Source organism: Sipha flava, unplaced genomic scaffold (genome assembly GCF_003268045.1).
Source record: "Sipha flava isolate LNK unplaced genomic scaffold, YSA_version1 76_pilon_pilon, whole genome shotgun sequence".
In the NCBI taxonomy this organism is placed as follows: domain Eukaryota; kingdom Metazoa; phylum Arthropoda; class Insecta; order Hemiptera; family Aphididae; genus Sipha; species Sipha flava.
In genome coordinates, this window is record NW_020273616.1 from 1,014,087 (window position 1) to 1,034,023 (window position 19,937).

At 30.0% G+C, this 19,937-nt stretch overlaps 2 protein-coding genes across 3 annotated transcripts in view; one reads left to right on the top strand and one right to left on the bottom strand.

The window, feature by feature from the left end:
• The window catches only part of LOC112692664 (protein rhomboid-like), an 87,830-nt gene that overhangs the window by 43,282 nt on the left and 24,611 nt on the right, over positions 1–19,937 (top strand). The window lies entirely within an intron of this gene.
• LOC112692665 lies at positions 4,841–6,633 on the bottom strand. Its single transcript, XM_025567403.1, has 2 exons — positions 6,321–6,633; positions 4,841–5,274 (listed from the first exon to the last, which is right to left on the bottom strand). The coding sequence occupies exons 1-2, from the start codon at positions 6,523–6,525 to the stop codon at positions 5,096–5,098; spliced, it is 384 nt and encodes a 127-aa protein (XP_025423188.1). The 5' UTR covers positions 6,526–6,633; the 3' UTR covers positions 4,841–5,095.

Sequence of the window (19,937 nt, forward strand, 5' to 3'; positions counted from 1 at the left end):
TAATTTCTTCCTCTAGTTAAAATAATTATACACGGCCCACCGGTATTTCCGAATGCGTTCCCATGCACCCGGTAGGTAGTTCTCGGTTGGTAAGCAACAAACATTGATGGAGTGGAAGAAAAAAAAATGTTATTTTTTTCTTTTATTGCTAGCTGTCGCTAAACACATTAAAACGATTCGGTATTTATTAAATATTAAATCTGATTTGTATTATCAACATGAAAATCAAGCAAATTTTGGCAGTTTTGGCTTGGCGCGTAACGCTTAATAACAACCGTTAAGAAAAAAAAAAATTAAAAAAAATAACACAAAAGAACATAAAAATGTATTGTGTATGAATAATTCGTATATTTGTTTGAAAAAAAACAATTTGGTTTGGTTAAAAAATGTTCGTATTTATGATGTGTCCATTACATATTTAAAATTATAAAAAATACTTATAATGTTGTTTCAATACTTCTAAAATCGAATTATTTTCTTAAAACGATCAATTTCTGATTGAAACTGAATTTTTGATGTTATGAAATTATCCACAATTATTATTGTAGTAAGAAATCTAAGGTATGTATGTAAAAATGTTACGCTCCATATACTCTTTATATTTACTGTCACCTGTTCTCAATTAATATTACAGTTAGTTTAAAATAAGTTGGTACCAATGTCGGATATCGAGGGGGGGACCCTTGGGATTTTCTTCACCATTGTATATTTTGCCTATAATTTGATATTTTAGACTTTATATTGATATATTGATAGAATTTTTTTTAAATTTAACCAAATTCACATATTTTCTTGCTGATTAGAGTAGGTTATACATTTCTAATAAAATAAAAGTGGGTTGAAACCCATTACATCAGTGAATTTGAAATCGGCCCCTTCTTTCTCAGATATATCCGCCACTGGTTGGTACACCAACATTGTATCAAACGGGAATTCTAACAAATGGACATTTAGTCGAATGAATATTTTGGTAATGAAAAATATATTTTTATAATTTAAAAAAAAACATTAATGGTCATTTATAAAATTAATAACTTATGTTGTAATCTAAAATTTGTAAGAAACTAATAATATCGATTTGAAAAGTTTTCCACCTTTTTTTTAAAATGTTTTCTGATATTGACTTCTATTTTTGTAATCGATTGTTCCATATTTGATTTTTATATTATTGTGTCATACAAAAATCATTTTAATAAAAAAAAATCAGATGATTCTTAACTGTACCAATAGCTAATTATAGGAAATTTATATAGTATTCTACCTATTCTTTGGTTTTTATTTTATTGTTATATTGGAATAGACTATATTCGCTATATTCATTGTTAAAATTGATATCAAATAAATTATTATTTCACTTCAAAAACATGTTATTTTTAATTTTATCATCACAATATTTATATAAAAGTATTAAACCCATTCGCCTAAATGTCGTTTCATCATAGTACCCGTTCAGTAAAATGTTCTTACGCCGAATAGGTTTCACCGAAATGACATTCGCTGTAAAGGCTGGATATCATAAAGGTACAGTTTAATGATTTCTTTGCAGCTTTTAAAATTGTGCAACTCATTTTTTTTAAATAAAAAAAATTAGAGTATCTGCACAAGTTGTTTTTACGCATTCACATATGTATGTATATAAATATTTTACGATTGCTAAATAGTTAGTTGAACTTGTGAATACATAAATATATATGATATTATTTGAAAATAACTTGGACGATACATAAAATATAAGAAGAATCACATTACCTCACTAGTTAAAAAAAAGTTTTCTTTTATAAATTAATCTCCTGAATACGATATAAATTATTTTAATTTCTTTTAACGTTATAATACTCACGGTCATTTGCTTAATAATATTCTAGAACACGTTTGGAATTATTGTTATTGTACACGTAAAGGTTGATTTTTCTCCCCCTCGCCAATAACCATCTGCGTAGGTATACCTTGTGATATCTAGGCTGGGGGCGGTCAGCAGATGTCGTAAAGCGCAAAATTTCAAAAGGCCCTCTGCAGGCGGTGTTTTCGGTAAACATATTTTTCATTATTGATTTTATACCTACATCGTATATACGAGTATTTACAGTTACAGTTAAAAATAACATATATATCATATAAGTATAAGTGTTAACAATAGAATGTAAGATTAATAAAACTACTGTAAATTAAAGCTCTCATTATTATATCACCAAATTAAATCAGGAACATAAATGTTGTAATTTGTAGTTGTACGAATGAAACCATTCATTATACTTCAATACATAAAATATCACAATAAGTCTTCATTAAATAGGCTTTATAGACACATTATTAATAAAACTGAATATCAATAACACTTTGATAATAATTTTCCATATAAGGAATTATTGGAATCGCGATATTCTAAAAGTTATTCCTGTAAATATCAAAAATATAATAATTACTTATCATAATTGCATAGTCGATCTATAATGACATTGAAATATGTAATTTTTTTTTGTCGAAAGTACATTTTCATAAATATTTTTTTAACGGATAAAAATAAACCTACATTACATTACGATTAATTGTTATAATTGATGGCATAATGTTATCAAAGTAATAATTAAGCGAGGATTAATTATTAGGCGTTTTGTAAAAATATTAAAAAATACCAAGAATTGTAATATTTTTTAAAGATAATCACACAAAAATGTATAAATAATAAAACTGATAATCATTAATTTTATTAATGATAAGTTTTCCTAGAACTTTTGATCGATTAAATCGATAACACTGATGATTTTCTAATGCTTTAGTAAGCATTTTCTGTAATATTCAATTTCGTATCATTAGGAATAATAAGAATGCTGCACATTATCCGATTTGAATCACTTTAAAGAAGTTATTTATTTGTTAACTTAACAACGCTATATATCCAATCATGTACATAGTACAAGACACACGGTATACCATCGCAAGCAGTTACGTACACTAATACTAATAACACAAAATTGAAATACTGGAGATATTTCGGTCAGTAAATCATCGTAGGACAGTATTAATTATAATAATAAAACAATAACAATAACAGTAATAATAACAATTTTTACCGATGTAAAAATCACCATTGTTCATCAGTAAAACTATTCAAACGTGTACGTACGCGTTTATTCAATTAACACTTGGATGTTAATGAATCGTGAATAATTTCGTCTTGAGTTTCCGAAAATGGTAAACGTTTCGCATATCGTGTGTACAGCAAAACGAAAGGGAGAAAGATTGAAATGATAACCATAATACGCGAATACATCGCGAGACGTATTATAATATCTGTTATTGGCGAGCACGGTCAACACCTGGCAATCTGTGCATTCCCGTGGCACGTGGTCCGACGCGTAATCCGATACGTCGTCGTCCACTCGATACCGTTCTGTTAACACATGCTGTTGCTGCTACAGTGTGCAACTACTCTAACGCACTGTACCGTGTATACCTGCCGCCTGCGACGGATCTCTCAATAAAAAAATAAATAGCTATCCTATATTATTATACAAGCGGACGTATTTTCAAAGACACAAAAATATCGAATAACGTCGCCGTGTAGGTAAATGTGTACGGCAGTGTCGTAGGTGTTACTCTTACGCCACGCCCCGGAAGTATGTGTAATACGAATTGTGTGTGTACGAAGATATCGTCGATATCCTTTATATATTAAACGATGAAAAACAAATGTCTTCATCGCGCACGGGTGTGTATATGTGTGTGTGTGTGTGTGTGTGTGTGTGTGTGTGTGTGTGTACCATGGGTGTGTGGAGTGATTACGATTTTCGATGGTGGATGGAGGAGCTAAGGTTCCGTGCTAAGATTTTCCCGTGACGGAAAAATATTTAGTGTGTATACACATATATATATATATATACAGTCAGGGCCAGCGAGAACTTAAGGATCTTGAGAATCTGAGGGCCCCGAGGCTGTGGGAGTTCCGGGCCGAAACGATGGACCCTCTCGGACGTACGGGCCCCGGGGCTCTAGTCCTCCCTGTCCCACCCTCTTGCTGGCCCTGTACACGGTATAGAAATAATTTGCGCAATTTTAATAATTTGTTTCTAAACACTGATATATACTTTATGGTAAAATAACGAGTACCTATATTTTAGAGTATCTTTAAAATTTAAAATTCTCGTAAATTATTATAAATAATATGATTAATATTATTATTGTTTTTTTTTCAAATTTACAATACTCATCAACTTATCTTCATGGAAGTTTATTTACCCAAATTCAGTAAGTGTATTAAAAAAAAAGTTAGTATTTTTTAAATCGTTATTCTTTTCAATTTTTTAGATTTGAACCGATTCATTGTTTAATAAGTTATCTGAGTCGTAAAATATACAGGCATTAAAAAAAAAAAAATATGTTGTGAAAGTTATCATAAATTTACCAAAAAAAATAAAAATAATAATAATAATATAATTCCTAACTAGTAAACAATATAAACAATATAATAGATATATATTATGTATTATAATTATATATGTTACCGGAAAAGATGACAATCAGTCCGTGTTGACAATGTTTAGTCAATAATGATAATGCCTGATTTAGTAAGGAATTAATGTCAATACCTAGTCATTGATAACAATTCCTAATAAAAGAAGGCATTGATAATAACATTAAAAATTAATTTAATATATTTTAATACTTATTAGCTATTTAGGATGAATCATAATCTTAATCTTTATTATTACATGGTAAATTACTATGACACTTGGAATTATATAATCTAGTACAGCATTACCCAAACTGTGCTACGCGAAGCCTTCGGTGCTCCGCAATGATTTGCCTAGTGCTCCGTTCGTAACACCACAAAAAATTTAAAAAAATGTTTGTCATTTAAAATAAATATATATTTCATGAAAACTTGAATGTTCCATAGTCAGATAAATCACCGATAAAGCGGTGTTGATATTAGTTTAAATGCGGATTTATAACATTGTCTAACCTTTCCAGTCATTGTCAACAATGACTAGGATATACTGACAATTCTTGAATTTTTATCTTTTCCGGTAACATATACATTATTTATAAAAAAATTGTATTATATGGTCAACATCAGTGGCGCCGAACCCTATGTTTAGGTCAGGCCGTAACTTGACCACATTTTTAAAATGAGGCAGGGGATCAGAAGAGCTGATTTATGGTTTGTACTTTGCAATATTCTGATCTCGCGATTATTCTTGCGAGGAATGCTGGCCGGACTCTGTCGGATCGGTACGTGTATGAACGGAACCGAAACGTTCAAATGTGAATTATCTAAAATTAAACACATAATAAAATATTTTGCGGAATGGTATAATGCGATATCTATCAGTACGTGTCTGACCATTATAGTACAAATCATGCTTAATATTTATAATTTGAAAGCACAAATGATTTTTTTATACAAAGTAAAAATGTAGGCTTCTGTGGCCGGTGGGGTGCTTGAGGTCCTAGTAATTTTATTCGGTCCGAGAAAGATTTTAGAAGTTCAGTGCTACTGGTCAACGCTTCTTTACATTTCAAAAATGTATTAACATCGTTCAATTACTGGATGGTGTTATGTTACTGGAACGCTATACGTAGTCGAAGACACGGTTTTAGGGATCTTTTTTGCTCGCGGTGGGCTAACAGTTCGTGCCGCAGTGTCGCGTTTTTTTCCATCATGTCATCGAACGTGACTTCGAATTGACGATTTATCGTCGCCGCCGCCGCCCATACATTTTTTCAGACCTTTTACACGCACAGCTTTGAAGTGTTTTTTTTTTCCATTCTCTCCACCGCGTCCAGGAAAATTTATTGAACTCGGAGATGCGTATACCTACCACCGTGATTAACACTGTACACCCGTGCACATGTGTGTAGCATGTACACAACATTATACAATATACACGCGTTATGCCTTCTAATAGAAATCGAAATCGAACTAATCCGCGGCATCCGAGCACCGGCACGTTTGCGCGCGCGACTATTGTGATAATACGGTATTTATGATTCCAGGTAAAAATATTAAAAGTCATATAAAATAAACACGCTGCGCGCAGGTCTCTCTTCGCACGTTAGCGGGCGCGACGCGGTCGACAATGCGGCGGCACACATGTATGGCACTGCACCAGCGGAGAGGATGGCCATTATTCGTTGGCGTTCCGTATTGTCAATGGCCAGCGATATTATACATGATCACGTACGAAAGTGTTACAATGACCGGGAATTTATTGGACGGGAGGTACACGCACAAGGTATACGCGCACACGTGTATACACACACATACACACGCACATGTTTACTTAAGGTATATCGTATAATATGCATAACGCGCTTACCCGGTGAGCAATATCGCAGCGGTCGGTGTTCGTCTTGTGATTCTCGTCGACCGCAGTTATGGTTATCGCGTATGGTCCGTAATAAATATCCAAAGATATGTTTTCTCTCTCTCTCTCTCTCTCTCTCTCTTAATTTCGAAATAAACAAGGATGATTCAGACGAAAAGTTTCTCTCGAGTCCTGTCGTCTCCAGCACTAAATTCATAAATATTTTATTACTTGTTTCAATATTTAATTTAGTTTAATCTGGTTCGGTTTAGTTGGCTTCTTCCAAAAATACTATACCGTATACTTACAGTTTTATTAAGATATATCTAAGGTACATATTATGTTTATATTTTATGAGGTATCTTAAATTCTAAGATAATATTGTTTTACTATTATATATATACATATATATACGTATGTGTATAATCGCTGTACCTATAACAATATGTAACCATGATTTATGCATATGAGTGCGTATCGCATCGTGATTGATAACTTTGTTATTTTTAATAGATAAATTGTTTATTCATAAAGGTTATAGTTGTATTAACTTTATTAAGATTAAGGAAGTATTTTTACTTAACTGTACAATTCTTTAAACAATAAATATAATTTTATAAAAGATAAATATAAATATTTAAATAGTTATTGATTTGTTACTTTTGTGAAAATTATAAACATCTACCTACTTACATGTACAAATATATTTTAATTCAATAATCTTATACTATTATAATAATAAATAAATATTTATAATTTTCAACGATTCATTTTTATTTTTTTTTAATACGTGTAAACTTAATCTCAGTTAATTTGTAAGTAAATATCTTATTTTTATTTTTATCAGAAATGATACTATATTGTTGAAATTAAAATTGATTTTTTTTCATCTAGTATGACTTACGAGATTCACATAATTCTAATTATTAAATTAATGTATTTACAAAAATTAAGACTATTATGTTAAAATTAATATATAAATATTAATATATGTATAAATTACATTTTGTATATTATGGCAAGGCCGTAACTGGAAAAACATTTCGAGGGTCTAACATTATTATTTAATACAATTTATAGTTATTAAACTATATTCACTGCTAAAATGTTTCTACTTTTGAAAATTTCGGGGGGGGTCTAGACCCCTGCCCCCCTAGTTACGGCCTTGTCTTATGGTAAATTAGTAATAACACGCATATTTATACACTTAAAAGGTATAATTGGCTACCGCTGAATGTCTCTCTTTCTTTTTGCCATAAAAACTTAATTACCTTGTATGTAATTGCGTTTAATTACTGCACTATTGTAAAAATGTAGTTTAAATAAAGCTTATAAAACATAACCGACTCAATGATTCTACACCATTACTCACGAGTATACTAGTATAAGAATATATATATATATCAATGTATGAAGAATCAAGGTATAAAACTTTTAAACATACTCAAATTATTGGATTAAGAGTTAAGACAATCTATGTATACTATATCTGTAAACACATTATAAACATTTGATTAAGTGGTGCCGCTCAACAAGTGAAAGTAAAATAAATTATTGAAAAAGTCAGGTAAGAGGTTAATAAGGTAGGCATAAAAAATAAAGAACAAGTAGTTATTATTTTTTATTACATTCCTGAAAATACGGTTTTTCGATTATATTTGATGGTATTATATTTTTCTTTAATCCTTTGATAAGCATATATTAGATTAAAGTCATAAGTACGTCTACATGATACTATATGTATATATAATTTTTTAATTTAATAGAATCTTATTATTACTATTCTTTTTTAATACCAAAATGAAATATTTATTCAAAACAAAAATACGTAAGATCTCTACATTTTTTGAGTGGGTATACATCATATAACAATATACATTTATTAATGATAATCTTAAGCCATTATATTATGAATGCATAACTCAAAACTCTCATAAAGATTGAAAAAGTCACGACATTTGTTCAATTGAATTGAATAATATTGTTTGGTTTATTACGGGAATCTTTTTAACACATAAGCACTTCATAACATATATTGTAGTTATTTTTTAACAAAGTTTAAAGCTGTAATTGGGTATTTTCAATATTCATATATCCAAGTAATGAATGCCGTGTTTATTTTTAATAAATATGAATAATTTATTAATTCATATTGATATCTAGCAATGTGCTATTATATTTTTCTTAAATAATTGTTATAATGGTTTTTTTTCTCATTACTTCTCTGTATTTGTCTTTATTTCTATATCTGAGTCTGTTTCTCTCTCTCTCTCTCTCTGGTTCTCTGTATCTATATCGGTTTTTCTTTCTCTTACATACACAGATATATAATCTAACACGCATGTATGCTGTGTTAACGACTCGTTGAATGCTCTCATTTTAAAGCTGTTATATTCATAACATACGCATTGGTACGTGAAGCCGGTGTGACGATTTAAAAAAATAAAAATATATACGTGGGCAGCAGGAAGTTGGTGATTAAAAAACGTAGCCACCAAGAGAATATTGTATTATAGTTATTGTTATGAAAACGAGGAGCAAGATGACGGTGAAAAAGAGAAGAGGCGAACGCGTGCCCTCCGTCACACGTAGTAGATTTTGTGATGTTTATTTCCACCACAACAAACTGCAAGTCCAGTGACTTTAATATTACAGATATTATTCGATGTACAAACTATCTATTTTTATTTTTTTTTTATTACTAAGATACTACTATTAGGCCTATTGTCCGTTATGTCCATTATTTATAGTTATATTATAATATGCAAATATACAATATAGAGTTAATTTTTGGACGATTTCAATTATTACCAATCTATTATATAGTCATTGTTTTGAAATACTTGTCTGTATGCTTAATACAGTTAAAAAAAAATAATGTAAAATATTGCAGGTAATAAAACATAATTTGAAATATTAACATTAATAAAATATGATAAATATATATGTAAAAGCATATTATAGGTATTTATAAAACAAGCTACATTATTAGCGGTGTTTTTGTAGCATAATGCGATTTCAATGTATAAATGTCAAGTATAATGAGTCAGTATGGCGTGAAATCTTAGATGTAGTTAAATAATTTTATTAGTTATATAAATTAGCAATTTTTAATGTTTTTACCTTTGTAATTCATGCATGCACGTATACAAAAGATATTACTACTAGCAGTCGAAGATGAAATATAGATATTAATTATAAATATAATAATAAATAACCATATTATACATTCAATATTAGTATCAACAATAATGTGTGAATAATAAATTAACTCGACAAATCTGAAACACCAGAAGTTGAACATTAAAACATTTTGTATTTAATGAATCATTTTCCATTCGATGGTCTTATTTTCATGAGTTTACTATAATTTAATTCAAACTTTTATCGATAACATTTTATCATTTCCACATTGTTGTTGATAGTATATTATAGTACCACAAAGAAATGTTTAGGACCAACGTTTATCGTTGTTACAACCGATATGTTGATACATCATTGTGATAAATAATAAAATCTTAAATTTGATATAAGCTTGAAAGTTAATAAATGATTATGACGATATGTCGCTGATACCTATTTTGTTAAAAGTGTTGCACATGGTATCTGCAATGGCTTTAAACAGAAATATATTCACACAGCTTTTTCACACAATGCGGTGATAATGAATTTGTGTCATTAATAACGAACAATGTTCACTTTGGCATGATGTTATTCGATATGAATAAAAATTATTATACCCTTTAAAACCGACTTCCGGTGAAATCAAGAAAATAAAAGCGCTAAAAATCTTGACAGTCCGTTGTACACGCGTGTATACAAGGAGGGTTGCTCAACATCCTGTTAAGGCGTATTCCTAACGGAATTCATTAAAAATCGTGTAAAATCGACTAACGGGTATCGTAATAGAGTAATACAATGGTGTACAGCAATGAAGTGAAATAATAATCATAATAATAATAATAATAAAACCCTCGAAAGGAAGGAAAATGAACGAAAGGTCTTTGTGCGGCACCAATTGCGCATACCTGCTGCACATAAACGACGCGCGTATTATAACTTATAACACAGGAAACGCGCATATAGCTAGTAGCGCGACCCTCTGAAGTTCTCTTCTTACCTCGTCACATGCAGTGTGCCTATCACGATTTACATATACGCGCGTACAATACAAGGTGGCATAACTCAGAATATAGTACCGTGAAAATAAATGTTCCCTCAGACGAACTATTTGTTTTTAAACAATTACGACGATTTATTTTTATACTCGTATATTAATCATATTATGCATAAATAGTATTATTATTGGAATGAGTTGTTGAAATTTACCTTACTGATTTTATTTTTCATCATTTAAGATAGTTGATCGATTTTTTTTTTTTTTGTATGTATAACACCATGAAAACTGCCCTAAACGGAATTACACTGGAACAAACAAGTAATACGTTTTAGAATAGTTTCGGATTTATCCATCACAATCCATCCGCAATATAGTATTAATGATCTGGCACCGGATCCAACATCCGTGTACAACAGATTTTCATTATTTAGCGGGTCCGTCTAGGACGGATTTCGCTGAAAACGTTTATTCGTACATCACATGTTGCGGTAAATATGATTTGAAACTATGTTTTATTTCACGATTCTACCGGGATCGAAATACGAACAGTTTGAATATCTAATTATTACAACTCAAACACGAGGGGTATGCATAACACACGTCCTGCGTGACTCGAAGTTCTACTAAGGCAGACTATTGTCGGTCACGTATCGGCGGGGGCTGCGAGTGTATTATTTTTTCAAACGATTGAATTTTGATATCGTACACATACATGAATGCAACATACGTACGATCCACGACAACGTTCAGTCCTGCGCTACCCTGTACACTCGTATGCGCGTGTAAATAAAATAAATACGGGCGTCCGTACGCACGTCGTCGTACCTTTACACATCACGAATCATGCGTTCCCGTGCGCCCAACTTCCGGTAGTCCAAACCGCGGATATCCGGGGACCCCGATGACGTGCGACACGGCTGCGGTGCTATATATACAGTGCGCGTATCGTGAAACATAATATAATTGTCTACGATATATACGTGTGTGTGCGTGTGCGCGTACGGTATAACAGTGACGACGGTTTCGGTAGCACGTGATACGCATCCTCCTTTGTCGACGGCGACATCGGTTTCCGTCCGGCGTACGCGCGACGCATAGCCAAAACACACACGCGACGGATCGTGTGTGTGCGCGCGTGTGCTGCGACGACCGCTTTGTGTGTGACGAACACGTGCGACATCGGACACTGTTCTCCGAGGGTTACGATAATAAACGACCGTGTTATTACACGATGCGCACGGCCGTAATGCGGTTTCCGATGACGGGGTGTTGTCGGTCCCGTTGTTGTTCGCCGAAGTCTACGAAATACGCGTGCACGAGCGTGCCCCGGCGCAACGGAAGTACTGTCGAAGCCAGCGCGCACGTGTGAACAGTGCGCGACCCGTAAACGTACCCGTACGAGCACGAAGTGTGTTCGAGCGCGTGCGACGTGTCGGCGGCGCGCGGATCGGACGCGCCGGCAAACACGAACGCATTCCAACGGTGTAGAAACAACGTTGCCGCAACGCAGAACTTCTGCAGCAGACGGTCTCGATGCTGCCGCAACCGTTGACATCGCTGGGCAGTAAGGTTGCTGTCATACGTCCCGGAAAACCGGGATTATCACCGGTTTTGAACTTTGTGTCCCGGTGTCCGAAAAATGTTTTCGGGACGCCCATATGTCCCGGGTTAGACGTTTAGAGGAGATGTAGTACCGTTTCATTTTTGATTTCCACCATTTTATCTCAAAGTACATTTTTAATCGTAATCGATTGACAATATGTAATAAAAACATAATTTCTAATTTGCACGTATAAATATATAATGTATTTTATTTTAGAAAAATGTTTTTAAATATTATATTGCCGGCCATTAAAGGTCCTATTCAGTGGCGTATACATAGCTTTTGTATGAGGGAGAGATCATTTGCAAACAAATCATTACTTTTATTTTATCATTATATTTTTTATGTTTCTAACGCCCTCACACTAAGAACATTATTTTATAACATTTAAAAAAAGGCCTAGGGGGAATCCGACCGCTACATACCCTCCTTGTGTACGCCACTGGTCCTCTCGATATATTAAAAGTTATATAAAAAGTATGTTACTCAATAATGTGTTTGTATTGTCCCGGTTTCGCCTTATAAATTTATGACAACCCTAACTGGCAGTCATTTAACTTTTCCACGATATTCCATGGTTTTCCGATGAGTAATGTTAAAAGTGTAAACGGTATACACGTGTCATGATTTCATTCGCGTTTTACGTTCGAAACGTGATGTAACGAATCATATTTTACCCGAGGGCGGACAGTCAGAATTCATATATTCCGGGCTTCGAGTTCGAAATAAATTATTCTTTTTCGTCCATATGTATTCTTAAACATGTATTATTTAACTAAATTAGCGGTAACGGAATAAGTACCAACATGTTTAAAACGATTAATAACATAAAATATATCGAAAAATATTAATCGTCTAAAATTTTTGTAGAAAAATAAACATCAAGTACTAATTAATTGTATGTAAATATTTTGATTAAATTATTTGTTTTATAAAAATTGAAGAATCAGATTTGCTTTCCAATTTTACGATGATCTTATATATTATCATCTTATTAGATGAAAATAATAGATTTTCTCCTATACAAGTTCAAGTATAGCAGTTATGCTTACTTAATTTTTGACTATTTGAAATAATCGAATCTTTGATGTATTTATGTACGTAATACAAAATGTCACATCTATAATTGCGGAAAACAAATACCGCAAAAAATCTATGTCATTAATTTATCTTGTTATAATTTAACAACAATTTTTTTACAGCTGAGAACTAATATATTTAATATTTATGAAAATATTTGCAGAAAATGTCTACACATTCAAATAAATACTAGGTCCATGGATAAAACTCGAGTCGAGTTTTTCGATTATCTTTTCTGACGAACAATAACAGAACGATTCGAAGGATGTAAATATAATATATTTGCATTATACATGAATAATAAACGATTAACAGTGTTGTTAGTGCATACCGCACAAAAATGTCTATCAACTGTTAAGAACATACAAATATAACCAGTATTCGTTTTAAATCTAATTATAAATTGTTAAGCATGATCGATTTTTTACCGTCTGCATGGGATCATATGAACTATCAGTACACTAAAACAGTGTATTAACACACCCTCAACCCTATTGATTATTGACTGATGTAATACGTTTACAATTCAAAATAATATAAACTATTAAATTCATCGATATTTCGTACAACGTTATTTTTCAAGAAATGTAATGCATTCCGATCGATATCTCGGTCTTGGTGAAATTCCTTCGTTTATATTACATAGGTCAGCTGTGTGTGTATACATAGCCTGAGATATGTATAATTATAGGAAAGAAGAATCGAAAAACCATAGAATAATTATATTATGCTAGAGATATATCAAATACGTTACATATTATTTGGAGATTAAGTAACAAAATGAAAACCTTTAAAATAGATCTACGCCTGAAAACGAAAGACGTTGAAAAAATCATAGGTATATTTATCATTTCATGGTGGGAATTGAAAAAATAACAAAACGCCCAAGGCTTAATCAAGTTGAACTACCGGTTAAAATAACTACGATCTGAGCATTAAGTAATTATATATTCTATGTATTGGAATGTTAACAGTCGATTTTATTTAATCAATTTAATGTTTTGAAAAAAAAATGATTTAAAAATATGACCACATACATAGAAAAACTTTACGGTTAGGTGTACCTGTGATAATAACATAATCTTACAACAATAAACTTTAAAATCTAAACAACGCGTCGTTGTAGTCATATTATCCACATTGCATAGTTATACGTAGTTGACTAACGCTAATAAACAACTTATACTTTTTTTTATGATAATTAACTTCAAAACCGTAATATAATGTGAATTAATAAATACTAATATTGACAATAGGTAAATATTGTAAGTATTAATTAACCTAAACTTATGAAAAATTATGTGTAATGAACAGTGAGGGAATACGTCTGCAGGATACCGTGATTTTTTTAGGGGTGAATTCCAATTTAAATTTAGATCACGCAAAGTGCATGAGAAAAAATGGAACTTGTCAGCTAGGTTGTTAGGTAATTCTCAACTTTAACTGAATTGTTTTCTAAGTACCATATTTCAAAATAAACATATGCATGTATAAAATAATGAAAATATTTTGAGGTCAAATTAAGTTTCCCATAACTACATTTTTTATAGATCTACACATGTTGTACAATTTATATAAGTCATTTTAACTATTTTGAAATTCCAATGAGAATCGTATATATTAAATATATTTATAAAATGTATAAATTTTATACCATTCAATGAAAGAGATATTTTTATTTAATTTGTTTTAGTTGAGAGATCATTTAATTTAGTTAAATAGTATTAATCAGATAATGAAAATACATTTTCAACTGTGTCGTTACGTTCTTGCAAATAGTTCAATACGATTAATAGAAAACTATTAATGATCAATATAAATCATATAGATAACTAATAAACTAATGTTTTAACATAATTGTCTACAATGTATAACAAGAAAATAGACTTATACTATGTAAAGCTAATTAAAAGTTCATTATATTTTAATCGTAGTTATTATATGATTTAATTATTTTTACAAAAAAATATTTATAAATATATTTTGTAAACTAAGTAAAAAAAATTGCAATTGTTTTTGTAGGTACCTACATTACACGATTTCTGTAAACTATTAAGACTGATAATGAAATGTCATCCGTTCATAGCAATAAATATGTAAAATAAATTTAATAAAATGTTATTTTATCAGTTTAAAAATAAACGATATTTTTTTAAATTGTTATCAAGATATTTTGAAATATATATTCAATCACATTATTTATTATAGCTATGTATATGTATAATTTAATCTAAGATGATTAATATTATATAATTATTTATCATTATTTAAATATTGTTTAATATTCATTCATGTTTTAACATTTTAATATATTAGAATCTATATTAAATTATAATAAGTTAAACTTCAACTAAACGTTTGGGTGGTCATATTTATTGATTTTTATTAAAATGAGTTACCTTTACCCGTCAGTTTGATATGATATTTTATTTATTACATAACCCGAAACAATATACAGATAACAAATATATCCTATACATTACAAATATAATAATATTCTGGTCTATGCATTTATTTATTTTTTATTTATTTCTATAAAATATTTATTTACATATTTGTTTAACTATATAAATTTGATAACTCTTTATTTAAAACTGTTTAAGTAAATTTTTATAATTTTAACTGTGCCATTACTAAGAGTATGTTAGGTAGTAAGTACTAGCCATACGTATATGAATTTATTACGTCTAGAAACTTAAGTATCAGGTATATAGAATAGGTGTATTTAGCCGGTATTATGTATAGCCTAAAATATTTTTTTTTAATGTACTCTAAAAAATTTAATTCACAAAAATACATTGTGTTGTTATAAGTTATAATATTAACTCATAAATAAAAAAATGTATTAAGGCGTGTAATGATGACATAGTCAAGTCTATCGTAATACGAGAATATAAATTTACAATGTACTATAATATTTGAATATACTGTTATTTTTTCAATCATTTTCGATTTGAAACAAAGCTGTTCATTTAATGGTAAGGTATTTTTTGTAAGGCCTGTCCAAGATTATTATTCGCATAATTTTAAAACGGTTTGGTCTTCAACATTTTTTTATCCCAAATTATTAAATTGACTGTCTGCGAGTACATATGGTCGATCGCAAACGATATAAACAGCTGTTGGTTCGTTAATTTCGGACAAAAACAATGGCGCACACAATCACTCGCTTATTACATTATTTAACGGAAACTTTATATCCACTCCTCGCGCACGCTACGGTGTAACATGAATCCCTCCGATATAGGGCTTGAAAATTGGATTGACAATGATCACCATCGTATATTGCAGCGCAGCAGCCGCGTGTCACGAGTAGGTTGAAAGAAAAACGTTCCGCCCATACAAAATGTTAAGCTATATACGTATAAAGCTTATAATATGTATGCGTTCCGTCGTGTACAGCAGGTGCCGGAATTTTGGTTTGTTTGTATGGCCCACGTGCCAGATACAGATTAACGTGTAATAATAATAGACCGGTTTCCACCTCCCACCCCCGACACTACAACCGTCACCCCTTTAGCTGCTAACCCCACCGCCACCACCATAGATATGTATATATATAAATACATAAGTTCGGCATGAAGGCAGTAGACCTACTCTTAATAGTGTAAAGGTAGTAGCTGTACGGTAATAACCGTTGCCGGGTGATGAAGAGGAGAAGGAGCAGGACGAGGAGTAAAACTGATGATGATAGTAATAAGTGTAGCAGACCGCCGCGATCGGCTTTATCACCTGGACGGACCTTCCTATCCTGCTGCAGTATCCACTCTCCTGCACACACGCTCGACCTCCCTCGCATCGTATATAAACACCTGCCCCGATTTTTATATAAAACATATGTATATACCTACATACAGTATATACAGATTATAACACGCGCTCGTACTTATTATTATTTAATATTTATGTATGTACATACATTATGTATTGTATTATATAAAATGCCCGGCCGGAATTCGCTCAGGCCGCAGACGTCTGACAGGATCAATTATTATTACACACATAATATACACACCCAATGGTAATTACTATGTATTTTCGTATAATATTATGTCGATAGGGATGTTTATAAAAGGTTGCACACTAGGTAATGCATAAACATTTTGCTCATTTATTTATTTATTATTATTATTATTATTATTATTATTATTATTATTATTATTACTATACGAAGAATGAAATAAGTTTTAATAATAGAAATATAACTGGTCGCACGCGAGATAATCCAGACAACCGAAAACAAGTAAATTATACATTATTAGCATCGAATATTAGTATATATATTATATTATATTGTATTATATATATTATACATGTTATATTTAAAATATGTACGTACAACACACACACACACATCGTATTTATGATTGTACGAATACATTCGACGTATCAAACCGATCAGACAGGTGTGTTACTGCAGGCTGGAGAAATTCTTGAGTATGTATATAGTATATAATTATATTGTTATTATTTACGAATTAAATGTGTAAAACTGAGAAATTTGTGCATGATATATTTTTTCCAAGTAATTATATGTGTACACAATTTGTATTTTGAATCCGAAACGTTCTCACTCCGGTTTGGTCTATAACAATATTTTTATAATTAGTTTTCAATTATTCAATACGTTTTTCTCTGCTAGAGTTAATGTAAAAAATTTGACATCTTTTATGATGAACAATTTTAACCATATAACTATATTATAATATATAGTATAGTATCATTAAGTATATATATATATGTATGAAGCATATTTACTGGCGAATTTTAAACAATAAATTAAGTGGAAACAAACTTCTATTTTATGAGCATTAAATCATTTTCTTGTACATACAAAATATTATGATAACCCTGAACATGCATTGTTAACCTCAACGAGAGGATACATATACATTTATATGTATATACTATTTGTACATTTTGTTGCTAATGTAACTCTATAACATTGAACTTGTTTTCTCAAACCCAAGTCTTTACCATCTGTAATAACAGCATAGTGCTCTGTTTCAATGACAACGAAATTATTTTTATTTTCTAGTTCCAAGACTCACGAACGTTTTATTTATTGTAAAGTGTACGCTAAAATAAAATAAATCAGGTAACTTATAATTAATTTGATCAAAAAACATTACCAAAACTAACTATTACTTCGAATTTATTCACGGTGTAAAAATAAAAACAACCAATATCGAATCAAAATAATTCAATTAATTGTTAAACTAGGGAAAATGTAACGAATAGTACATTTATTAATTTAATGGATTAACTAACAGACTATAACATTAAAATTTCCTCGCGGAAAAAAAAACTATAAAAAAAGTGACAACTGAATAGGTATTTTAAAATCTATTCAAAATATTTGATTTTTGAAGTAAATTATTTCATTCAGAATTTTGCGATAATATGTTATCAATGCGGACTACAACAGTTAACTTGTGGAGTTTTTTGTTTCAGTAAATTATATATTTCACCTTTTTGTCTTAAATTTTCTAAAAAAATAAGATACATTATAAATTAAAGGTTTACAGTTTATTGATAAGAAATATTGTCTTTTTGTTAAAATAATAATTGAAGAGTTTATTATTTATTTTTGTACACAATTGGACAGTTTGTCTTCTTAATTTCATATATTATTACTTCAGATTTTCAATGTATTATTTAATTTTAGAAAAATAGCATGACGTATTATATAATGAAATCTAAGTTGTTTTGTCATAGAGAAAGCACTACCACCTAATTTATTTCTTCATAAATTCCCGTCAAACAACATTTTTTTCATGTATACTAATTTTTTTTTTTGATGATAAAAAACAGTTCTAATTTAATCAAAATAAAATAAAATGATATTTTATAACACCAAATATGTGTTTTAATTACAATAATTTAGTTTATATAAATAAAATGTTTCTGATGACATTATAAAAATAGATACATATTTTTAAAATCGTTGTATAACATTTAAATCGTAAAAAATGTGTTTTAAAAGTTTAAGTTTAAAATCATGTAAAATATAATATAAGCATTCAAGACGTATTAAAATGTATTTTGGCTCTCGAAATTCGTTATAAGTATGAGGTTCCTAAACTGAGAATATAATACAACAAAAAATATAATCGTAAGGTTTTTTTTTCATAATAGTTTAAAATAAAGAGATTGTTAAGAAAACTTTATTTTTAACGACCTTCACGCACGAAATAGGTGTGTAAAATATATATCCAGTCAAAATAATGATAATATTAAAAAGCCAGTAATTATTAGTAAAATATGGGAAAATTTAATTTATCTTCGAAAAGTTACTATATTCATTTCATAGAATTCAATTATTGTATGTTATATGTACATTATAATATTATTATCGATACTGATTATCTATAATTTGAAATGTTAGTGACGAGTGCTAAATTAAATTATAAAGTATAAAAATACGTATAGATTAAAGACTATACACCTATCGATGACAAATATTATATTATAATAGACCTCTTTGATAACGGTTATCTTACAATTAATTTAATTTTAATTTTTTGTTTTTTATTTACGTATTTTAAAGGATTTGCTTATTCAAAAATATATTTGTGTCGTATACAATAATTTCTATATTTATTAACTATTAAAATATCATTTGTTGATCGATTCGATCACAAATAAATATAAAATATTTTAAAATAAGATCAAAATATCGCCTGTAATAAATCAAATAAAAAATTAAAATTCCACAATAGTTAATAAATTTCAATAAAGAATATTAAGTATACTGCGGAAAACTATGTATGTTTTATGACATTTTATGTCTACTATAATCTTTTATAAAATTGTAATTAATTCT